Genomic DNA, 26415 nt, shown 5'->3' on the forward strand with positions numbered 1-26415 from the left:
ACGGCGTCCTTTGACGCGCCTGACGTCACCAACTCGTGACTGCAGTGGGCGGGGCCCGGAGGGGCGGGGATACCTCGCAATCCTCTTCGCAGTCGCCGCCATTTTGTATACTGATGACGACAACGGTGGAGAGCGCGGTTAGCGGCGTGTTCTAAACATAACCGTTACCGGGATATGTATTACATAGCGACATATAACAGAAACTAGCCCGTTCGTATAGAGTTAGAAGGACCTGGGCTCGGAGACGCTTAATGGACTACAACTCCCGGCGTCCCTCCGCGCACTTTCTAGCGGCTAAGCATGGCAGTGCATGCCGGGAAATGTAGTTTCGTAATTTTAAAATGCTGCTCGTTTGCCCGCACGTGTGCGGCACATGTCTTTTTTGCAACCACATGCACACGTCATGCACTGAGCTACAGGCGTGGTTTAGACATGGCGACTGTGTGCCGGGCAGGAGATTACTGTACTGATAAACTGTAGACCTAATGGTTCAGCTTTATATTAAAAAAAATAAATATATATAAAAACATACAACCAAAAACAATTTACAAAACTGATATGTGTAGACACAGCTCAGACAGTCGTAATACATTTATATTTCCCCCAAAACTAGCAGCTTGTGAAAGGGGTAGTCATGGTGGACCAACACAAGGGGCTCCCCTAAAAAACAGATACCTCAGCTGAACGGCGAGTAATGACGCCTTTCTTATTATAAATGATAATAAATCTTCATATAGCGCTATCATACTCCTCAGCGCTGTACAGAAAAAATACGGCATTACTAAGTAATAACATGGTTAGGAGTGAGGGCGCTTTCACACAATGCTTTTCGTCCCGTTTTCTGATGCGTTTTTGACGCATTCCAAAGGCTTGAGCTTTGATCACATGCTGAGGTTACATTGCGTTTTAGCAGAGGAAGTGGAAACACAATTTAACCTTAGCTGAAGCCTTTGGGTGATGTCACACATGGCGTTTTTGATCCGTTTTTAAACATCCGTTTTCAGTCCGTTTTTGGCTGTTTACCATGCGTTTGGCTGCTTGCAACCTGTTTATCTATTAAGATAAATGGGAAAAACGGACCAAAAACGCCATGTGTGGCATCACCCTTTGGAATGCGTCAAAAACGCATCAGAAAACGTGATGCAAAGCATCGCGTAAACGCGCCCTCAAAGTCCTGCTCACAAGAGTTTACAATCTATCCCATGCTGAAGGAGAAAGCTGAGCAGATGCCGTAACAATTTACAATATAATTTGAGGGCCACTATGGGCAATTTACTCTTTGGTAAATGGTAAGCTTGATAAGGGGCATATCTTAAGATATGAAAGTGTTCATTTTCATGAATCCACATTCCTTTATTGTCTAAGGTCGCGGTCACACGTACCGCCAGGCGTCCGTTCATAACGCGACGCTGGCGCAATGGGGGCAGTCCTCGCCCCGAACGCACATGTGAACAAATGTGTGTTCCGGCCAAGGACCTCCCCCTGTGCGCTAGTGTCGCATTATGAACGGACACCTAGCGGTACGCGTGACCGCGACCTAAAACACAACGCATTACATAAAGTGGAACAAATATGACAGATGTGTGTTGTAAATCTTCTACAGACTTTGCTAATAATTTCCCCCCAGGAGATCAATAAAGTTGTATTGTATGTAATACTGTAGTGTCTCAGACCGTCTACATAATGTGGATTCATTGTTCTTTCATTAACATGTTAATTGATATTCACACTGTTACTGTGATCCCTTTTGTCTTTCTTGGTGCCGGGGAGGTGGTGGGTTTGTTTTAAAATAAACCTGTTTAACAACTTGCAGTCCTAAAAGAACTTAGTCATGAATAAGCACTTCCACACAAATTAAAGGGGTTGTACCAAGTTTGATTGTTATCCCCTATCTGCCTGCTGAGACCCCCACTGATCACAGGAACAAGGGTCCAATTCTCACTAATTGATGGAGCCGCAGGTCTAACATGTGTCCTGCCTGCCCTTGTAATACTATATAACCTAATACACACAACTGTTTTTTTTTCAGACACAAAAATGGCCAGCGCAAGTTTTTTTTTGTGTCGCAAAAAGGCCCAATTGACTTTAATAGCCGATGTTTCTGGTCACCTCATTTCTCACCACAGCATGAACTGACCGTTTTTAATGTTTTTGCGATACGGTCTCACCATAGAAGTCTGTGGGAGTACAAAAAAAGGCCTACATACAGTGTTGTCCACCACAAAACAATGGTCTGCTGGGCAACTTCAAAAAAATATAACATGGGTGCCAGCCTACTGTACGTTTGTAGATATGGGTTACATACAGTTGACACACGGCAACCTCAAAATGCACGCAGTCATATACATGAGGCCTAAGGCCTACTGTCCATGAGCAATTGACCTGCCTGAACCATAATCTTATATTCATAAATACTATCATAAGTTTGCGGCAAGGTGGTTCATGAACACTAGGAGATCACATGACCCTCCATCTGCGGCCATTTTATGGTCAGGAATGTTTGGCTGATGAGGTAAAAGACAGGAGTTTTCATTTTACATATCAAGAAAGTGGAGCAGAACTTCTTATAGATGTATTTGTAAATTACCTAATATCCTGCCCCCCACACTTGGGGCTCCGTAGTTTATTGATTTCCATGGATGCCTCTCAAAGCCATTGATTTCTATGGGTGTTTTCACATTGGCTTGTATTTTCACTGATCCGTTGGAAAAAATTATGAAACGTCCTTTTTTTCACTGATGTGGATCACGGAAGGCAATAGAAGCCTATGGGTTCTCCAAAAAAAACTATGATACATCAGTTTTTTTTTACTGATGAGTCTGAAATTTCAGATGTTAAACCTTCAGTTTTTTTTTTAATTTGTTTGTGTTCACAGAGATAAAACGTACGGATGACGGAGAAAAAGTGGAAAAAAAACAGAGACAACGCAGCGAATGCGCAACTGAAGCGGAGTAGCAACACCAATGTGAAAGAGCCCTCGTACACACATTACAAAAAAAACATGAGGTAAAATGGCCAATCTTTTTAATCTTTATTTAAGTGTTTTTCACCATCTGTATGTAGTGTATCAACAAGGGTGATGCGTTTTGAACCCGTTTTGAATCCGTTTTTGGCCTGTTTTTAAGCAAAAAGCATGTGTTTTGCTTAAAAACGGGTCAAAAACAGATTCAAAACGCCATGTGTGGCATCACCCTAAGAGAACAGAGTTATTCTCGATGATCCAAGGATCCAGTAGAAGCTGCAGCGCTGCCTCTGATTCAGCGCTATGTAGTATGAATATGAGAGGAAAGAACCTGTAATAAAACAGACTCAGAAACTGTTCCATTCACCATCAAGAAACAGCGGGTGGTCATCATCCTGTTTTACCGGGAGTGATTGTGGGAAAGAAAAACATATACTAAGGCTACATTCACATGGCCGTATGGGGGACGTATATACGGCCGATGTATATACACCGAATATACGCCCCCCCCCCATAGACGGCAATGGGAGCACCCCGCCATACAGGAGCGGAACCAAAGCCGGGAGAAAGATAGGCCATGTCCTATCTTTACCTGGAATACAGCTCAGTGTGCCATATATCGCTGTGGTGAGCAGCGCTCACCCCCTCCTCCTCTACGGTACGGAGGGCACACGTTCATGTGAATATAGCCTTAGGTTGGCTACTGATTCCCACATTGCTCCAGCACTTCCGGATTCTGGTCCTGCGCCCATCCACAAGTTCCAATTGGTTATGGTACCCGCTCATGACTTGTCATCCATGATTGACCTGAGAAGGCTGTTATTTTAAACGTGGCCGATCTGTGGCCTTATCTTTATATATATATTTGGACATAACAACAACCAAAAAACTCCAGAACATCAGTTTTTTCACATATTCTTTATCTGAGTTTCTGTGGTTTCGCTGACCCCCACCACCACTTCTGAAATCAGCATTTAACAGTAAATAGGAGTCAGTTTACTTTTGGCCAAATGACATGTATCTTATCACAAGCCAGGCTGCAGATGCATTATGTAAACCCGGTGTAACCTTGAGAACAGGCTCAGATGAAGACTGCTTAGTATGCGGCTATCAGCAGTCTGAAGATTGCAATCTATTGTGTACTCTTATGGCTGAAAACAAATGTAGAGTGTTTACTATGCAAATGTGATTGTCCCTCAAGAAAAAGTCACATTGTACATACCTGTGTTTGTATCTGAGTTTTAGTGATATAGGGTAAGTGAGGGGGTTAAGGCCCCTTTCAGGCCCCTTTCACACTTGCGTTTTTCACGCGCGTTTTCTGCGCGTGCTTTTGACGCGGAGAACTTGCATTGCACTCTGACCCATTGTAACCAATGGGTCTTTTCAGACTTGCATTTTTTGTCACGCACACACGCGCGTTTTTTTTAACGCGCGTTTAAATCTCGACATGCTCTACTTTTGCAAGTCACGCGCGTGAAAAATGCACCATACAAATCTATGGAGATGCATCAAAAACGCATTGCACTCTGAGACACTTGCAAGTGCAATGCAAGTGCAATGCGTTTTTCACGCATCAATTGCCATAGAAAAGATAGAGCTCAGTCCTAAGTCCATTTCACGCGCATTTTCTGCGCGTGAAAAACGCATTGAAATTGCATTGCAATTGCATCAAAAACGCGCGTGAAAAACTGAGACACTGAACAAACTCTGACTGAAAACTGATTGCACTCTGATGCAAAATGCGCGTTTTTCACTGACCAAACCCTGAGCGCACCCTGATCAGACTCTGACGTGAAATGCAACGCGAGTGTGGAAGGGGCCTCACACTTGCGTTTTTCACACGCGTTTTCTGCGCGTGCTTTTGACGTGCAGAACTTGCATTGCACTCTGACCCATTGTAACCAATGGGTCTTTTCAGACTTGCATTTTTTTTCAAGCACACACGCGCGTTTTTTTTAACGCGCGTTTAAATCTCGACATGCTCTACTTTTGCAAGTCACGCGCGTGAAAAACGCACCATACAAGTCTATGGAGACGTATCAAAAACGCATTGCACTCTGGACACTTGCAAGTGCAATGCGTTTTTCACGCATCAATTGCCATAGAAAAGATAGAGCTCAGTCCTGAGTCCATTTCACGCGCATTTTCTGCACGTGAAAAATGCATTGAAATTGCATCAAAAACGTGCGTGAAAAACTGAGACACTGAACAAACTCTGACTGAAAACTGATTGCTCTCTGATGCAAAATGTGCGTTTTTCACTGACCAAACCTTGATCGCACCCTGATCAAACTCTGACGTGAAATGGAACGCGAGTGTGGAAGGGGCCTAACACTCTGTTTTCAGAGTATCCCTAACATTGTTCATGGGGTCGTATTTCTCGTCTGTGGTCAAAAAACTCATATGCAAAATGAGCAAATATTGCCGGACACACAAATTATGGCTGTTTTTTAAATTAATATTCTTTATTATTAGAACAAGAACAATAGAATACAAAAAAAATCAAGTATAAACAAATGTAATGTCCTTTACTGAATGCTGCACCTAAATAAGTCCTGGTTGGCTAGAGAGGGCATGGCTAGCTCTCAAGGTCCCCTGCAAACTCAGAGCACCTTTAGGCCGCGGTCACACGTACCACTAGACGTCCGTTCATAACGCGACGCTAGCGCACAGGGGGAGGTCCTTGGCCCGAACGCACATGCGTTTCCAGAGAAACGCATGCGATCAGCTTAACAATCGCATGCGTTTCCCTGGAAATGCAAGTGCGTTTGGGCCGAGGACCTCCCCCTGTGTGCTCGCGTTGCGTTATGACGGATGCCTAGCGGTACGTGTGACCGTGGCCACACAGCTGGGTCATCCCTTTAAGAGCCATCAGCCCCTTTATCTATGTGCTCAGCTATCCTGTGGTAGTTAGTATTTGCATTTCACACTGTCTTGTTCCAAAATGGTTAAACATGTTTGATGTAGTTTACTTGTATCTTCATCTTAGGTACTGCAGACTGCTCATTGGCTATTTTCCAGGAACCTTCCAGAAGCCAAATCTTGAAGATCTTGATTACGGTTTAGTGCTGCTGAGGGAAGGCAAGGATTTTTTTTGGCACATTTTGTGGCGCAAAGTTAGACCAACAAAAAGCAAGTCTAACACCTACTAAACCCCTTCATGAATGTGGTTTCACAATTCTGATGCTGATTTGTTCTTACGGTGCGCCAAATACATCGAGGGGCCACATCACAGTGCAAAACACTGCTAAAAGTTGTTTACAAAAAGAACAACTATCACCAAATATAATCCATGGTGTCATATTGGAGACGCGGAACGATGCCACACCACCGCTGGGCCGCCATTGCCGTCTATGGGGATGTATATACGTCCCCCAGACAGTCAAGTGTATAGAAAACAAGCAGGTTGTTCGCAAGTTCACTGGATACAGGTCTTCAAGCTTCTACTGAGAACGTTTATGATTGTTAAAATTAAAATTTGTGACTCTTGAGCATTACGGCCTACAAGTAGAGCTATACACTATCTATACACTAATTCAGCAGTACATATACAAAATTAGGGGTTACTTTACTTCTGACAGTGTAACTATTTGTTTGCCATCCCTAACAATTTACTTTTAACTTAGCTCCCAATTCATTTTATACAAAATTAATAAAAGTTATATTTTATCTTGCCCTCTTTCCTTCTTACTCCCCCCCCCCCCCCTCCCATCTAATGTATCATATTGGTGGTGAACACTAGGGCATACATGCTAATCACCTCTATAAGTAAACCGTAGTGTAATCTAATCTGAAGGACAATGCCTGCACAGAAGATTTGCACAACTAAAGTCTTTGATGTACTGTGTGAAGAACACCTCCTGGAGGTGACAGACCCGCTCACATCATTTTCACCTCCCAGCAGTGCTAAAATGATTAGCTCCTTTATTCACAGTGGAAGATTTCCATTTTTTATGTGTTTTGAAAGCTATGGTAATATATTCATTTGTGTTATACAAATACATTTTGCCTGTTTTCTTGGTGTGATACGTAGAGATTTACTGTTATGTAATCCTTATTTTCTCACAACATTTCACAAACGTATTGATGTTAAAATTCACTTTACAGGCAGTCCCCGGGTTACATACAAGATAGGGTCTGTAGGTTTGTTCTTAAGTTGAATTTGTATGTAAGTCGGAACTGTATATTTTATCATTGTAATCCCAGCCAGAACTTTTTTGGTCTCTGTGACAATTGGATTTTATAAATGTTGGATTGTCATAAGAACCAGGAGTAACACTAAAGCTTCATTACAGGCACCTGTGATAACTGTTATAGCTGGTTATTGTAGCCTAGGGCTAAACTACAGTAAATTACCAATATCCAGAGGTTCGTTTGTAACTACGGGTCGTATGTAAGTCTAGTGTTCTTAAGTAGGGGACTGCCTGTACTTATTGCCTTTGACTTCTTGTATATTTGACAATCACAAAATCCCTGTGGGCCAGAGATTACTGGCTAGTAAGAGTTCACGTCATGACTAATATGTCCAGATAAAGACTCAGGGCGCATTCACACGATGTGTTGCGTTGTGTGTTGCGTTTTTGACGCTTTCCATTGGCTTCAGCTTTAAGTACATGCTAAGGTTACATTGCGTTTTAGCAGATGCAGTGGAAATGCAATGTAACCTTAGCATGTAATCAAGGCTGAAGCCAGTGGAATGCATCAAAAACGCAACGCACAACCCAACGCATCGTGTGAATGCTCCCTGCCACTGCCCATACACCTCTAATGGCTTTCGCCTGAAATCACATTTTGCTCACAGCTCATCTTATGCTCGACTGAGTGTGCATGTGTTTGGAATAGTGAGAAGGAAATAAGTACCTCTGCCATAATAATACTAAGAGGGGATGTTGAACCATGTCCAATTCAGATGTAGTTGAGTCAAAACACCCTAGATTAGAGGGGATCCAAAGAACAGTGAAAAACACCCAGGTACTGTCCAGGTTCCATTAATCATAGTGGTTTAGAAAGCTTGATAAATATGGCCTGTGAGGTCTCAAAAAAGTCTTTATTGTATTTGAAACGGATTGTGTGCTGATTTTTATGTGCAAATTTTGTTGCGGAAGATCCGCAGCGTAATACAGTAGCTATAAAGTGAATTGATTGTGATTTCATTGATTCAAAGTGATTTGGAAAAATAAAAATAATGCAGACCAAAAAAATTGTTGCTCAAAAAATAAAGTTATGATCGTGACACTTTTCTTGTGCCTTCTTGTGGATTTGTACAAGCATTTTATTTTCAAATCTGCAGATTCTTGCTTGAAATCAGATTAGGTGAAACAAAAAAAGAAAAAGCAGGAAAAAAAAGAAATATGGGAAAAAAACACATGTAAATCCGCATTAAAAACCTACTACAAAATACGCAAATCCGATTCAAAAGCGCAAGTAAAAACATGCAGGTTTAAAAAAAACTTTATTAAAAAAACTTGCAGATTTGCATGAGGATTTTCTGCATGATAATCCGCAATGTGTATAGATATCCGTAGATGAAAAGTCACATTTTTGTGTAGTTATTCCTAAGGGCGCAGTCACACAGGACGTTTTGGTCTGCGTTTGCAAAGGGTGATGTCACACATGGCGTTTTGGTCCGTTTTTGGCAGTTTACCATGCATTTGGCTGCTTACAACCTGTTTATCTATTAAGATAATTGGGAAAAACAGATTAAGGGCGCTGTCCCACGTTGCGTTCGCAAACGCAGACGCAGACCAAACCGCGCCCACTGGGGCGGTCCGCGGTCCGATCGCATCAGTGTTTTTCTATGGAAACGCCTGCGATCGGGAACGAGCCGCGCTGGCGTTTCCATAGAAAAACACCGATGTGATCAGGCCGCGGACTGCCCCAGTGGGCGCGGTTTGGTCTGCGTCTGCGTTTGCGAACGCAACGTGGGACAGCGCCCTAAAATCGCCATGTGTGGCATCACCCAAACACAACCAAAACGTCCCGTGTGACAGCGCCCTAAGTATTTGCTACACCAGGAGGAAACTTCACTAAATTTGTGCCTAAATTTCTGAGTTTTTGAAAAGTCACTGGCTTCATTGCATTGCAGTGCAGGCGCTGGGAGCACCAAAGATGGGTCCAAAGTGCCTCATCAAACCCATCACTAGGCAAGTATAGTGGTTTATTTAATTTTTTTTAAATAGTCAAACTTAGGCCGCGGTCACACGTGTGACACCCCTGTGCGCTAGCGTCTCGTTATGAGCGGACGCCTAGCGGTACGTGTGACCGCGGCCTTATGGTAGATGTCCTTTAGTCATTCTCTGGCTGCCTGGGTCACAACACAGGTCCTATTCCTACCTGTGATTAGGCCGCGGTCACACATACTGCTAGGTGTCCGTCATAACGCAATGCTAGCGCACAGGGGGAGGTCCTCGGCCCGAACGCACATGCATTATGACGAACTTTATGACGGACGCCTAGCGGTACGTGTGACCGCGGCCTTAGTGTGTAGTTAGCTTTACCCGGCAATTTTTTTTTTAGCAGGAATGAGACATTAGTTCTCCATAAAAAGGGTTAAAAGACAACAATGTCCGCCTTCAAAAAGTTTTCCACAGCCCCTACAATACATGTAAATATTTCCTATTCTCCTTGTACAGTCACCATTGACTTGCTAAGTGGTTTACAAGACAAGACCTTTAGTTTATCAATGCACAGCAGGAGGCCCGCTCCCAATTATCACATGCCTGTAGACTCTGGGTGTGGGACTATATTGAAATGTACTCCCTCTCCAGACTTCTGGCTGCACGTATTAGCACTTCAATGCAGTATTCCCCTGCCTCCCCTCTATGGGCTGTATTTTATTTGCACATCATTTGCATTGAATCCTCCTTTAGCATGTGAACATCTTTGTGAAGCTTCTTTTTGGCCTGTATAGTGCAGAGACCATGGTCACTTTGTTCCACCATAACTAATTTTAGCAGCACCACACACAGTTAACGTTTTCCCTGGTTCTGCTGTCCTGGCTGGGAAATACGCTTTCTCAGCAACTTTCATCTCAGTGTAGCAACAATAAGAGCCCATTCACACTCACAGTATTTGCATGATGTAAGTGCCTGGGATTGTTCTCATTGTTTTGCATGGGCATTGGAGTAGTATCACGTTACGGGAGCTCAAGGGTGTCATATGCATTTGTAAAGCCGAGGTCAACTTTGTCCCCGTTTACAACTACAAACTTTTCTAGTAGTTTGTGTGTTTTCTCTGTATTTGGCTACCTGCACACAAACAGGCTGCAAACAATGGACCCGTGGTCAGTTGTTTGCCGCCCATGTATCATCCGCATATGAGATCTAGGTGATGACCGGAGAAAAGACTTCCCAAGCTTTGCGACTTTGGGCAGGAATGGGACCTGCTCTGGCTGCATTCATACGTTGTGTTAACATTGCGTTAACATTGTATTATTTTTATGTCCAATACTACGGGATACAATACTCCAATATTTATTGATCACCATCCTTGGGACCAGTTCCCATCTGAGTTTTGGGTTCCATTCTGCGGTTTCATTTTTTTTTTTTAAACGGATTGTAATTTAAATAGATGTCCGAATAGTTATAATAACCCCTTAATAACTTTTGACGCACTACTGGATTTGTTCGTCATCGGGGATCGATAAACAGTTACTATGACAGCCTGGAGTCTTTATAAGACTCCAGGTCCCGTCATTGCTACAGATCTCTAACAGTGTGCCAGTGGCACACTCTTACAGATCTGTAGCAAATTCTCCATATACCGCTATGCAGTAGTAGAGCAGTATATGGTAGGAGCAGGGTTCAAAAAAGGGGGTTAAAAAAGTAGCAAAAATTAAAAACAAACTTAAATAATTAAAAAAAAAAATCTCCCCCTTTAGAAACTACATAAAAATTAAAAAAAATACTATCATAAACATGTTAGGTATTGTTGCTGCCAAAAAATTCCAATATATCAAAGAATTCCCAGAATTGAAAAATTTTAAGTGATCAAAAGGTCATACAGTTCCGAAATTGGCATTACAATCACAGTATGAAAAAGTTATTGGTATCAGAAGATGGCTGAAAGAAGAATGTTTTTTCCACACAGATGGTTAAAATTTTTTTAAAAATGTATGAAAACACAATAAAACCTTAATAAATTTGGACACATCATTTATGACACACAAGCACACAGAATTTTTTTTAAACGATTTCTCCGCATATGGATTTTTTTGCCACTTTGTTACAGTTTATTATGCAGAAAAGACATACCCTCTGCAGGCAGAAAAATAAAAAAAACTTATAGAATTTTGAAGGTGGGGAATGAAAAATGGAAACACAAAAACAAAAAAGGGCCAAGTTGTTAAGGTATTACAACAGCAAAGTATGTTTACCTTTAACTGATCTGTTAAAAAAAAACTTTTTGTTAGCATCAGGTAGTTTCTGTTTTTCATTCATATAAAACCATTGTTTTTTTTTATTCCTATTATCTGCTCAAATAACAGAAAGTGTAATGGGAGATGCAATGCTGTAGGGTACTGTCCAATTATTTACAAGTCCATTGAAATAAATGGGGGGGGGAATAATCTTTTATTCCGCAGTTCTTAAACTGAACCAGTAAGGGTGCGGTCACACGTCGCATTTACCGCATGCATTTAAAAACGCATTGCAATAGCTGAAGAGTGATTTGCCTAATTATACAGCTGTTAACACGTGGGTTTACAAAACGCAACCGTAAACGCATTGTTAACGCATGTGTTTGTTAACACAATGTTAACATATGCATTCATGCAAGCATTAACATTCACGTTTTGTAAACGCAAGTTAATAGCTGTTTAATGTATAGCTGTTGCAATGTTAAACACATGCGGTAAACGCAACGTGTGACCGCACCCTAAGGGCGCGTTCGCACTATGCGTTTTGATTGCGTTTGAAACGCATATACAACAGCTAATGAGAGGTGATTTTCCTAATTACATTACCATTTACGTTTGTAAACGCAATGTTAACGCATGTGTTAACACAATGTGTGTGTTAACATCGTGTTTACAATGCGTTTTGTAAACGGAAATGTTAACAGTGATGTAATTAGGCAAATCACCCCTCCCCAGCTGTTGTATATGCGTTTCAAACGCAATGAAAACGCTGGTCAAAACGCAATGTGTGAACGCGCCCTAAAACTAAAGCCTGAACACAGATGGGAAGTGACCTGCAGGTGATGAATATCAGAGGAGTTTATTCACCTCATACACTTTATATGGCACCGTACTTGGCAGCAAATGCTGTGTGCCAGCTGTGTAACCCTCGCCACTGTATTTCTGCTACGTACGGTCATAGAAGTCAATGAAGAATTATAAAATACGGGCTAAAGTACTTATAAAAGTAATTACTAGTAAATTATTATATTAATTATAATAAATAAATAATATAATAATAATTATTAAAATAATTATAGTTAATAATAATTTAGTAAATAAAAAGTAAAGTAATAATTAAAGTAATTATAAAATACGGGCTAAATATACGCTGCACCGTATGCTGCCGTATATACATGCGGTATCCAGAACCAGTGGGAGGTGCATGCTGTCAGCCAATAGTCCTCCATCATTTACCAGCCCACCGTATTTTATACGGACACGGTGCAATACGTCCCATATTAATGGCCAGAATACAGCCATATACAGAGAGCAGAAAAGACCATATGGCCGTGTGTGGCCAAAGGGTGGAAATATACGATGCGGCTGGGATGTCGCCAGCTGCTTCTAGTGAAGGAATTATTATTTAGTGACTGCCTCGTGTACTGTTAACATGATACAGTCACAAAATAATAATTCTGTAATGATTTATTGGCAAAATTTCTTAATTTGATGCGTCCAGTCACATTATAACTGGGCCACATCCCAGGCGCTCAATGGTCGCGCTGCATATTGGCACCCAAATGCGTAAAAAAATGCATCCGTTTTCAAAAAACGCATGCGTTTTTTAACGGACTGCTTAAAAACAGACCAAAAACGGTTTCAAAATGCCATGTGTGGCATCACCCTCAGGCGCACCAGATTATAAGGCGCACCATCAATAAATGCCTGCTAAAACGTCTAGGTTCATACATAAGGCGCACGGGATTATAAGGCGTACCTGATTATAAGGATGAATGACCAGCAGGTGGCAGACCTGTGCACAGTTCAAGGCAGTTGTTGTCTGTAAGTACCGTTCATATATAAGGCGCACTGGACTATAAGGCGCACCTTTGTTTTCTGAGAAAATCAAAGGATTTTTTGTGAGCCTTATAGTATTTTTGCATTTTACATTTGGGCAGTCATGGGCCTTTTTGCAATGGGGTAAACTTTTTTGTTTTTTTGTGAAGGGACACTGTGCTGCTGTGGACTTTATTCTTATATATTACACACACACACACATGCAGATTTATACAATTTTATGCTTTGTCTTTTTTGTGCTTTACCACCCATTGATGTTGCATCTGTTCATCAAGAGTTTGTATGTTCTCTCCGTGTTTGCGTTGGTTTCCTCCGGGTCCTCCAGTTTCCTCCCACACTCCAAAATATACAGGTAGGTTGATTAGATTGTGAGCCCCATGGGGGCAGGGACTGACTTGGTAAGCTCTGTGCAGCGCTGCGTAATCTGTGTGCGCTATATAAAGTTATTCTTATTATCATTATTATAAGTGAGCTATTAAAGTTAATAGAGCTTAGCTGCAATACCAAGTACAGCCACTATTCAGTGTGTGGCACTGTATTTGGTAAATTTAGTAAAGTAATCATCCAACCCTAAGAGTAACAGCTGATCAGAAGAAGTGCTAGCTGTTGCCCCCCACTAATCTGATATGGATCATCTATCCTATGAATTAGGGGATAAGAATAAAAATAGTTTTTTTAATTAAAAAAATGACTAATTCCTATAACGCCATTATATTCTGCATAGCTTTATAGTTCATGGGTTACCTACAGAGACACAATATTACATTACAGAGTAATAACATGGTGAGATGGAATGATAGGAATGTGGGGCCTGTTCCCAAGAGCTTACAATCTATTTACAAAACATGAAATACCCCTTTAATATTACAGCAGTGCACAAATTGAGACTCCACATGATCTAAATGCTCCTGGAAGCCACAGCTTCTTATAGTTATAGTCATATTTGACTGCGGATATAGGTTTTGATATCAGCTTTTCTCAATCCGGCGTGAAACCTGCCATATTAGTAATTATAATTGTGGGTCAGGACGTGGAGGTGTATAGTCATTGGTAATAAATGACTTTATAGGTTACGCTTGGAATATTTTTCTCCGTAGTAAGCAGCTGGTAGAGTCCACACCATTCCCAGGCGTTGCTCACCTGTCACCTTCCGCATGGTTTTCACAGTCATAGCCGAAAAGTTACAGGCTGGTGGGAGGGAGGATCCAGGGAAACCTTCTCCGATTACACAAGTGGTAGGATATTCTGGGCGCACACAGCGCTTCCTTTCCTGTTTGTTCTGTTCTACAGGCCTGAACAAACTAGGACTGTTCTAGTAAAACCAGATTATTCGGATGTTTGTGTATCCAGGGGGATGGGAGAACCTCGGAGACAGCAAAACACTGGAGATTCTTATGCCAGATTCCGACACTGGTCACAGGGAAAGACAAAATTGGATATATATTTACTTATCATTCTATTTGCTAGAAGTAACCAGAGCTGTATATTATTCTCAAAGTGAGACTATGCTCAGATATAATATTACATTACAAGAACTTCCAGTCTATGAGGATGAGGGGGTGACACAAGAGCTTACAGTCTATGAGGATGAGGGGGTGACACAAGAGCTTACAGTCTATGAGGATGAGGGGGTGACACAAGAGCTTACAGTCTATGAGGATGAGGGGGTGACACAAGAGCTTACAGTCTATGAGGATGAGGTGGTGACACAAGAGCTTACAGTCTATGAGGATGAGGTGGTGACACAAGAGCTTCCAGTCTATGAGGATGAGTGGGTGACACAAGAGCTTCCAGTCTATGAGGATGAGGAGGTGACACAAGAGCTTCCAGTCTATGAGGATGAGGGGGTGACACAAGAGCTTCCAGTCTAAGAGGATGAGGGGGTGACACAAGAGCTTCCAGTCTGAGAATGAGGGGGTGACACAAGAGCTTCCAGTCTATGAGAATGAGGGGGTGACACCAGAGGTGTAAGAGCTTGTATAATGGTCCAGCCATTCTGTATAAGGGAATGTGATAAAATAATTTAATAATAAAGATGCTGCGGCTTGAACCGGCCTTCAGCCACCATCTTATATACAGAGTCCAAAATGAATGTGACTGCAGAGAAGCCTGGAGCTTGGTATATATCTGGAGTTTGATAGATAACAGACCGGAAGGAGGACATAGAATGGGTTAGTAAAGATAGAGTTGACATTTCATGCAGTTAGTGAGTGAGATAACAATATGGGTTTGAAACTTTGGAGGTTGGGTATTAGGCTGATTGAGTCGTGCTTGAGAGGTTTGAATTCAGGTAGAGTTTATTTATATCACTGGCAAATCAAAGATCACGGGTTGGGCGACAGCTTGAGATAAGAGATCAGGTGGTGCAGAATTATGCAGAGCTTTGTGGATGAGGGTGTTTATTTTAAACTGTATTCGGGACGAGACAGGCAACCAGTGCAGTGATTGCCACAGACTGGAGGCATCCAATAATATATATACTCACCGGCCACTTTATTAGGTACACCTGTCCAACTGCTCGTTAACACTTAATTTCTAATCAGCCAATCACATGGCGGCAACTCAGTGCATGTTGGCATGTAGACATGGTCAAGACAATCTCTTGCAGTTCAAACCGAGCATCAGTATGGGGAAGAAAGGTGATTTGAGTGCCTTTGAACGTGGCATGGTTGTTGGTGCCAGAAGGGCTGGTCTGAGTATTTCAGAAACTGCTGATCTACTGGGATTTTCACGCACAACCATCTCTAGGGTTTACAGAGAATGGTCCGAAAAAGAAAAAACATCCAGTGAGCGGCAGTTCTGTCTTATTGATGCCAGAGGAGAATGGGCATACTGGTTCGAGCTGATAGAAAGGCAACAGTGACTCAAATCGCCACCCGTTACAACCAAGGTAGGCAGAAGAGCATCTCTGAACGCACAGTACGTCAAACTTTGAGGCAGATGGGCTACAGCAGCAGAAGACCACACCGGGTGCTAAGAACAGGAAACTGAGGCTGCAATTTGCACAAGCTCATCGAAATTGGACAGTAGATGATTGGAAAAACGTTGCCTGGTCTGAGGAGTCTCGATTTCTGCTGCGACATTGGGATGGTAAGGTCAGAATTTGGCGTCAACAACATGAAAGCATGGATCCATCCTGCCTTGCATCAACGGTTCAGGCTGGTGGTGGTGGTGGTGGTGTCATGGTGTGGGGAATATTTTCTTGGCACTCTTTGGGCCCCTTGGTACCAATTGAGCATCGTTGCAATGCCACAGCCTACCTGAGTATTGTTGCTGACCATGTCCATCCCTTTATGACCACAATGTACCCAACATCTGATGGCTACTTTCAGCAGGATAATGCGCCATGTCATAAAGCTGGAATCATCTCAGACTGGTTTCTTGAACATGACAATGAGTTGACTGTACTCAAATGGATGAATCTATGCCACGAAGAATTGAGGCAGTTCTGAAGGCAAAAGGGGGTCCAACCCGTTACTAGCATGGTGTACCTAATAAAGTGGCCGGTGAGTGTAATATATTTCATTCTATTGCCACAACCCATACTCCTAAATTTGACATTTATCTATGATTATTATATTCTATATTCCAAAACTTCAATTCACGAGCTGCACCAATTCTCAGTATTATGCTAGACTGCATCACACGGATAGTGAACTTCCAAAGTTTAAAATACACCCCCACCAAAAAAAAAACACAACCTTCTTAACGGACGGATTTCACTGACTGAACAGAGTCCACGCATCATAGTGATATCTGTGTCTCACACATGTGTATAGCAGAACATGTCAGGTACTTGTGTAGCTGATGTCTGTGTCTCACACATGTGTATAGCAGAACATGTCAGGTACTTGTGTAGCTGATGTCGGTGTCTCTCATGTGTATAGCAGAACACAGCATGTCAGCAGATAAAGCACAAGCACCTACTATACATTACAAATGGACATGAGCAATGAGCAGGGGGAGGAGAGGAGTAACAGGGTGACATCAATTTTTCAATGCGACCAGCCTCATTTATACAATAAAGAAAAGAGGATTTTAGAATCATTAATATATGAATTGACTAAAAGGCTGGGATGGATCCTTGTGAGCTTCTCCAACAGGTAGTGGTGACAGGACTAGTGACCTGATGACAGGTGTCCTTTAACATAAAAGTGTTATTACGAGTTGTAGGATACGCTACAAAACACTGCAAACTTTTCGGTAAAGATCCTTATGTGAAGTCACAAAAGTTACCATGCAATAATTTCAGATAAAGTTTACAATCAGCAATATTTATTATACAGTAGATATTAAAAATATACACATGTGTACATATGAGTAATTGGTTTTACTGGATTTACATTATTTTGAACCTGATAAAATGTATCAAAACTTTATTTACAACTTACATTATGCACAAATAGAATTTGTAATGAGGTGGGGGGGGGGGGGGCGGGGTCCATGACAAAACCTATCATGGATTCGGCACCGCTTTGATGCAGCATTTTTGTTCATTGTGTCTGATCAACATCTTTACTAAGGACTAGCATTGTTCTCCATTGCCATAGAACCATAGAACTATAACAATAAGGCGACACGTGAACAGGGCCTTCTACATACTAAGAGAAACCAAACCGGCTGCATATTCTTTATACTATTGTTTCTCATGCTCTTTGATCTCTTTGTTGCAGTTTGGCAGCCAATAGTTGGTTCCATTTCATCGGCTTTACTGGAAAAAAGGTGAAGAAAAAAGTAAAAACTAAATCAGGTATCCGTTAGGGCCCATTCAGAAGGGCGTTTTTAATGTTTTTATGCTATTTTTTTTGGCAGTTCTTTTTTTCATGGATGTGCAGCAGTCTATTATGGAATTCGATAGACTGGGAACTGCACCAGCAAGATTAAAAATAAGAGAACCAAGTATTCTGACTATTCATTCTGGATCTATTGGGAACCAGAGGATCTTAAGACAATAATTGCTCATAGTGAGAACAAAGGAAAACTACTGATTGTCGTCATACAGATCTGATGAATCACATTCTCTTAAGCTTGTATAAATGGGATCCTTTATTCCACAAGCAACATCTATCTGCAGAGATAATACAGGCATTTAGTATTCACCGGAACGGCATCAGTGATTTTTAAGTGTTTATCAGGTCTGTAAAAAAAAAAAAATAAAAAAATAAAAAAATAAAAATATTATAACATATAAACACACATATATATTATATACACACACACATATATACATACACACAAAACACTACTACTAGACAAAGTGCAGTACCTCATCTCTTAGTATGTTCCCTGAACACCCCCAACTACACCCCTAGCCACAGATGTTAATTATTGCTGATCCAAACAGGATAAATATAAAATTTTATAAAATGAATAGAACAGGTGATAATGGGGTACATTCCAAAGTTTACATCTAAGAAAAAATTAATATATATATATATAATATATATATATATATATATATATATATAATTATTATGTACACAATCTGTCCCATGTTTTTGTTCCTTCTTTCTCTTGTAGGGAGCACCGTTTTGAAAGCCTTCTTATTAACCCCTTAAGGGCATAGGTGTCATTTTTTGCAAAATCAGCCAACGTTTTCATTGCTACCATTTTCAGGTTTGTGTGACATTTTGGTCACTTTTTATTCCATTTTTTAAGTGATGGAAAATGGTTTAAAAGTCGGGATTCGGACATTTGGGCGCTATTTTCCATTATGGGGGGTCACCGCCGCCAATTACCAGTTTTATATTTTGATAGTTGCTTGCGATTTTTACTGTTGATTACGTTTTATATCAGTTCTGGGGAAAGGGGAAGAACTTTTAGGATTTTTACTTTTTTTTTTAATTATTTTTGAAACTTTGTTGAAACTAGATGGTCTGATCGTTCCTACCATATACTGCTCCACTACTGCAGTACACAGCATTTCTGTACAGTATACATTACAACGAGCCACTGACTCATTGTAATGAATCTGCATAAACCAGACAGCATGGGTCTGCTGAAGACACCAGGCTGTCATGGCAACCAATCCGCCCCCCCCCCCCCCGGGGGAGCAATGATCCAATCCAAGATGGCGCCGCCCATGCGTTACCTTCCTCTAATTGCTGCCAGGAAATTTTTTTACGCAATATGCAACAAACCCCACCTGTGTATGAAGAGGGCTCAGCAACTAATGACATAAAAGCTTTTAAAAGATTTTAAGGTCCCATTTGAATATGAATTATATTTATTCCTGGACTACCTCTATAAATTAGGAAGTACGGCAGGGGGAAAAGAAGGAACATTTTTCTGTAATAAAGTATATTACAAAGTTTTCTATTATCTGTACTGTATGAAAATGGTGTCTAATATGAAGTTAAGCTTTAGAGAAGTTGTTTAGGATAGTGAATTTACATTCATTTAGTAGATGTACCTTTTTGGGATTTCTGCTCAGAATATTTGATGAGGTGATGTTATCTTGCTGAAAAACAAAAAAAAAATAAAAAAAATATGTATAAAATAGAAAATCATAGAAAATGATGAACATGAAAAATGGTCACTTACAATCTCCAGGTTCTCCTTCACACAAGGCAGTGGTTGCTCACTCAGCATCTTTTTTATCCACGTACTTAGCAGGAACGCCTGAAAGTGACAGGGAATTTTATCATCAGGATTAGAATACTACCAAGAAACTAAGGATTTTATTTTTGATGTAGGAATTATCTAGATTTTTCTTTCCCTGGTTAAAACATGTCCAGCTCAGAACTTCTTTAACTGAAGAGTAAGTTCATATGCTGCAGTTTCCTTGGTAACAGACTACAAATACATTTCATGTAGTCTGAGTCAGCAGTCGTTCTACTCCATTCTGTTTTGACTCCTCCAAAACAAATCTGAAGGATCCGACTATAAATGGGGTTTTTAATGTATAACCATGGAGATACATAGGTTTGCATTGTACATACAGTTCATATAGGATCTATCTACATTAAAGGGGTTGTGTAATGTGTGTGCACAAGTGTGAGGGGCAGGATATTAGGTAATTTACCAATATACATCTATTAGTAGTTCTGCTCTGCTTTCTTAAAATGAAAAGTGAAGCCTCCTGTCTTTTAAACCATCAGCCAGAGATTCCTGACCATAAAACGGCTGCAGATGGAGGGTCATGTGATCTCTATCTGCCCATGAGCAATTGCCCTGCCAGGACCTTATGATTTTATTCATGAATAAGAGATTAAGGTCCTGGCAGAGTGATTGCTCATAGGCAAATTGGAGGATCCTGTGATCCTCCATCTGCAGCCATTTTATAGTCAGGAATAACTGGGTGATAGATAGGAGGCCATACTTTACACAAATAAAGCGGTGCAATACCTTTAACCCCTTAACAACCTGGCCCTTTGTTTTTTCATTTCCATTTTTTACTCCCCACCTTCAGAAATCTACAACTATTTTTACTCGAAGAGCTTTGTGACAGCTTGTTTTCTGTGTAACAAATTGCACTTCATGGCATGGAATATGCAATACCATCACTGTGTACTGGGAAGCAGGAAAAAAAATTCCAAATGCAGTCAAAATGGTGAAAAAAATAATTGCGCCGTTTTCTTGTGGGCTTGGATTTTACGGCTTTCACCGTGCGTCCCAAATTACGTGTCTACTTCTTTGGGTCGGTACGATTATATTTTTTTGATTATGCCTTCTTCTGGCGCTAATAACTTTCATACTTCGATGTACGGAGCTGTGGGTGGTGTATTTTTGTGTGACTTTTGATGACATTTTCAATGCTACCATTTTTAGGACTGTACGACCGTTTGATCACTTTTTATAGATTTTTTTTATTTTTCAAAATGGCAAAAAAAAGTGCCATTTTTGACTTTGGGTGCCATTTTCCGTTACAGGTTTAAATGCAGTGAAAAACCGTTATTATGTTTTGGACGTGGAGATACCTAATTGTTTAGGATTTTTTTATTTATGTTTATATCAGTTCTAGGGAAAGGGGGGTGATTTGAATTTTTAGGTTTTTTTATTATAATTTTTTTTTATTTTATTTTTTTATCTTTACTTTTTACTGTTTTTCAGACCCCCTAGGGCAGTGGTGGCGAACCTATGGCACTGGTGCCAGAGGTGGCACTCGGAGCCCTTTCTGTGGGCACCCAGGCCTTCACCTCAACACAGAGTTTGCCAGCTAGGAACAAGGCTTTCTCCTATGATACAATACAGCCCAGAATGTGCCAAACTCAGCGTTGTTTTAAAGCGACATCCTTGGCTGCCAGGACTACAGGAGGAGCAAGAAGGTGTGGATTGAGATGGATTGTCATTGGAGCTCCTGCTCTGGGTCCCCTGATTCTTCCTCTTCAGGGGACCCTGGAGGGAAGCTACAATCCAAATTTCTCAATGATCTTTCGTATTGGTGAACTCAGGACGCCAATACGATTAAAACCTGTGATACAGCAGGATCAAGTTCATTGATCATGTTGGCACTTTGTGACATATAAGTGGGTTTTGGTTGTAGCTTGGGCACTCTGTCTCCAAGAGGTTCACCATGACTGCCCTAGGGTACTTTAACCCTAGGTTGTCTGATTGATCCTACCATATACGCCCATATTTCAGTATGGCAGTATATGGGGATTTTTCTCCGAATTCATTACAATGTGCAAAAATCGCACATTGTAATGAAATGGTTTAAACATAACAGCCTCGGGTCTTTGGAAGACCCGAGGCTTTCATGGCGACCAATTGCCGCTTCTAAAGTAGGCTGTGATGGCCAACACAGGATACTACAACTCCCATGTTCTCTCACTTCTTAGTAAAAGCTCCCCCTTATGCTTTGCTCCCAGTGATGATCTAACAGTCTTTCCTGCTCTGTTACTATAGTAATGATGTGTAACTGCCATCACTGCACTGAGACGGGTCTGAGCACAACACAGGCCACACGGGGTACTGCAAGCAATTGACAAACAGCCAGACAGAGTGATGATCACATGACCTGCTTACCCCTCCCCTCTCCATAGAGAATCATGGTGCCCGGCCGTAAACACGGGAAAAGATAAAGCATGCTCTCTTTTTCCTGTGCATGGTACAATAGGGTGGCACATGGTGTTCGCTGGCTGTATATACTTCCCCACAATGCCAGTGTAAAAGGGGCCTTATATTGTAATGACCCATTTGTATCAAGGGGTGTTCCAGGAAGAAGCAGAATTTATATTCAGTCATCTGTGGCCAGAAAACCCAATATTAGATGCACTATTTGATCAGTGCTTTATCACGACTAACCTGTTTTGTCCGTATTGAAATCAATTTTGGAACTTGTCCATCTATGAAACACAATTTGCACTCCTGTTGATCCATGGTATTTTCTGGTTGCTGGAAAAAAAAAAAAAAATAATAATAATAATAATATTATATATATATATATATATATATATATATATATATATATATATATATATATATACACACACACACAGGTAGGTAAAGGGGTATTTTTGTCTGGGCATTCAGATTCAGTTTCATTAATCTGCCATACATAAACATTTCTTCAATTAGATGTTATTAAAAAAAATGTTCCTGTGTGAAGATAATTTCTCATCAATGTAGTCATATGGTCCCTTAGAAAAAAGACTGTGCCCTTGGATACGACCACCTCTGCTGGAGGGATTGCATAAAGACACAAAAAGTTTCTGAATATTAAATGTCCAGGAGTTACTGCATGTCTCACATCCGTACTGTGGTAATGATCACTGAAGCCAGGGGGTCAGGCAGGACTCAATAGCACATGTCTGGCCACCGCTGCCAAAATGTTAGGTGGTCATATCCGAGGAAGCTGATCTCATTTCAAAGGGACAACATGACTACATTTATGAGACATTATCTTCACACAGGCACATTTTTTTTAATAACATCCAATTGAAGAAATGTTTACATTGAATTTAATTAAATGTGAATGCCCTGATGGTAATACCCCTTTAATGATATATTCCTCTACGGCAGCCATCTTGGAGCAAGAGAACCAAACAGAAGCCATTTTAAGCATTAGCCGGGGGTCAAGCACTGTCCAGCTAAGGTCATGATTCAAACTTAACTTTTATGCTCGCCTGCCAGCTAATTCCCTTGACATTCAACCTCTTCCCAGAGACTTATCCGCCGCTGAGATGATGCCGACTCAGCTCTGGATCAGAGCCAAACCGGCATCGGGAGACACGGGGTGCCGGCTGTAACTAATAGCCGGCACCCCAGTGCAACACCCGCGGTAGTAGTGGGCTCCGATCGCAGGTGTGTAACCCATTAAGCCTGCAAGAACTGCCGCTAAGATGGAGAATGTGACGTCATCTTACTGGCACAGTGCCAGCCTATGCATGTGCATAGGCAGACACTGCTAATACTCTGCAATGCATTAGTATTGCAGAGTATTATCATGAACAAGCAATCAGATGAATGCTTGTTCATGTCCCGTGGTTGAAAAAGTGAAAAAGAAAAAAAAAAAAACAACAACAACGTTATTCAATAAAAAAATAGAGTAACAAATCAATAAAAATGCCCATAACCCCCATAACATATAAAGAGACATATAACCCAAAAAACGTCTAGATCATAACACAAACCCCACATATATAGTATCAGCGCGTCCATACAAACCCATAGAATAAAAGTAAATCACTATTGAACCGTAACGCCTTAAAAAAAAAAAAAATTAAAAACCGACCAAAAATTCTTTTTACCTATTCAATCTTACAAAAAGTGCAATAAAAAGTGATCAAAAAACATATGTACTCCAGAATGAAATTGGTGCAAAGTACATGTCCCGCAAAAAAACAAGCCATAAACCAGCTCCGTAGCCAAAATAGTAAAAATGTTATGCCACTTGGAAGACGGCAATGCAAAAATGATAGATTTTTCCCACATTAGGGTTTTATTTGACAAATTTAGTAAAATGTAAGAAAAAAATATTCATGTCTGGTGTCCCCATAATCGTATCGACTCATAGGATAAAGATAACATGATTATTAGGCTAAACAGTGAACACGGAAAAAAAAACAAAAAAAGTAAAAAAATCCAGTATAGAATTGATGCTTTTCTACTCCTTCCCTCAAAAACGAGTTCCTAAATTTTCAACAATAGGTGATACCAACCCCAAAATGGCAACACTGGAAAAAACATCTCATCCCGCAAAAAAAATGCCGTCACATGGCCCAAATAACGAAAAACCGAAAATTTTATAGCCTTCAAAACAGGCAACAACAAAACTAGAATCCTGGCAGTTGCAGGGCGCTTCTTCCCTTCTGCCCCTCGCTGTGCACCCATAAAACAAGTTACGACCACATGTGGGGGGGTCTCTGTACTTGGGAGAAATTGCAGAACAAATTGTATGGTGGGTTCTTTTTTTTATCTTTTGGAAATGTGTAAATTTTAGGGCTAAATGAACATATAACCGACAAAATTTTACCATTCTAAATTTCACCGCCATTTTGATTCAAATTACAATGAAGATCTCAAGAGGTTAACAATCTTCCTAAAAATCTGTTTCTGATAGTTTGAGGGGTGCAGATTTAAAAATGGGTTGGTTTTATAGGGGGTATATGTAAAATTTCATTCAAAACAGTATTTATCCCCAAAATGGTCAATTCTGAAAATACAGAAAATCGCTATTCGATTTGTAAGCCTCTTCTATTATGCAGCTGAGACTAATAAATTGGGAGAAGATTTTCTACATACACTAGTGACTGATGTGTCTAGGTTTGTTCTCATCTTGGTACCCGGGAGGCATTTTTGGCCATAAAAGAGTTAATTTGAAAATCACCTTTACAACATGAAGTAAGGGCGGTCAGTATACAATCTAACACTATTCTATCAGTGCTTTATCAGGACTAACCTGTTTTGTCAGTATAGAAATCAATTTCGGAACTTGTCCATCTATCAAACACAATTTGCACTCCTGTTGATCCATGGTCTTTTCTGGTTGCTGGGATAATAATAATAATATTATATATCTCGTTATCAGCATTTTAAGCTTAGCCTTCAAGGATACTCATTCACTTTGAAAATGTATGACTAGGAGCTGGGCTAGGATTGTGGGTGGTACAGGATGAGAGTGTATTTAAATACAGGCTGCAGTCTTCTCCTACCCTCTCTTCTGGATCACGTTTTCCTACCCTCCCTCCCTTTGTTTGATGGGTAACTAACAGCTGACATCCCAGAGTAACACCCGCAGTCGGAGTGGGCTCCGATCATGGGTGTTTATCCGTTAAATGCCGTGGTTGACACGACCGCTGCATTTAACGTGCCTGCTACGCCAATTTCTGTCATTGCAGCCCTGAGTTTCGATCAGGACCCCAGGGCTGTCCGCAGGCAGTGCCTGTAAGATCTGAGTCTGTGACGGCATCTAAAATGCAGTGTCAGCCTATGCATGTGCAATACATCAGTGGAACTAATTAAAAAGTAAAAACACAAATCAAAAGCATAAACACAAACCCAACATAGACAGTATTACCGCATCTGTATTGGCCCGTAGATTTAACCCCTTAAGGACGCAAGTCGTTATAAATCGTCCTTATCAGCAGGCCGTTGCCGAGTGAGGACGATTTATATAGTCTTTGGGATACATACAGTTACATTCAGCCTGGTCCCTGCTGCTTATGCCCGACATGGAGATCGCTCCACACCGGGCAGTTTAACGCCATAACTGCCACGAAGGAGTACGAACGCAGCAGGGACAGGGTCTGACAAAGACCTCCGTGTCTGTCATGTACGGTGGCCTAGGAGATCCAGTGCAAGACTGGATCTAACAGGCAAAATGTCAGCAAAACACAGACAAACACAATACATTTCAAAACAGAAGTGCAGTGTGTGACAGTAAAAAAAAATACAATAATAAACAAAATTTAAAACACTTCCCATTTAAGAGGAAAGGATAGAGCAGGAAAGAGTTAATATATTTGAATCATCATGCTTTTTTTAACCATAAAAAATAAACCCATTGAAAAATACAAATCAAATACAAGATTTAAAAATGGGTTGATACATAGGGGTTTTTTAAAAGGTTATACATTTAAAGTTTTTAATAAAACTGTATTTATCCCCAAAATGGTCAATTATGAAAAAAAAAAAAAAAAATGATATTCGATTTGTACTGTAAGCTGTACGACATCAAAATAAATTATCCAGAAGTTTCAAAAATTATGAAAAAAAGTGTAAAGTAGACATATGGGAAATGTTATTCAGCAATTTAGGTGGCAAAATAATCTGCCAAAAAACCTGATTATTTTGAAAATGGCAAATTTTTCAAAAA

General features: G+C 40.7%; 1 protein-coding gene and 1 long non-coding RNA gene across 5 annotated transcripts in view; one reads left to right on the forward strand and one right to left on the reverse strand.

The window, feature by feature from the left end:
- The first annotated feature begins 50 nt into the window (after positions 1-50).
- On the forward strand, positions 51-7465 carry LOC140132561 (uncharacterized). Its single transcript, XR_011855674.1, has 3 exons — positions 51-137; positions 2876-3006; positions 5952-7465. It is a non-coding gene; the product is annotated as an uncharacterized lncRNA (long non-coding RNA).
- Positions 7466-17410: 9945 nt separating this feature from the next.
- The window catches only part of SNX31 (sorting nexin 31), a 35314-nt gene continuing 26309 nt past the window's right edge, over positions 17411-26415 (reverse strand). Inside the window, exons 11-15 of one of the 4 annotated variants that reach the window (XM_072151480.1) lie at positions 25000-25089; positions 22404-22493; positions 19701-19778; positions 19570-19617; positions 17411-18225 (exon numbers count right to left, since the gene is read on the reverse strand). In XM_072151480.1, coding sequence (XP_072007581.1) covers positions 18139-18225; positions 19570-19617; positions 19701-19778; positions 22404-22493; positions 25000-25089 — 393 coding nt within the window. In that variant the 3' untranslated portion in view covers positions 17411-18138. Of the gene's footprint in view, positions 18295-19569; positions 19618-19700; positions 19779-22403; positions 22494-24999; positions 25090-26415 lie in introns of all 4 variants that reach the window. The other 3 variants (XM_072151482.1, XM_072151481.1, XM_072151483.1) reach the window with 3 other exon arrangements.

Source organism: Engystomops pustulosus, chromosome 5 (genome assembly GCF_040894005.1).
Source record: "Engystomops pustulosus chromosome 5, aEngPut4.maternal, whole genome shotgun sequence".
In the NCBI taxonomy this organism is placed as follows: domain Eukaryota; kingdom Metazoa; phylum Chordata; class Amphibia; order Anura; family Leptodactylidae; genus Engystomops; species Engystomops pustulosus.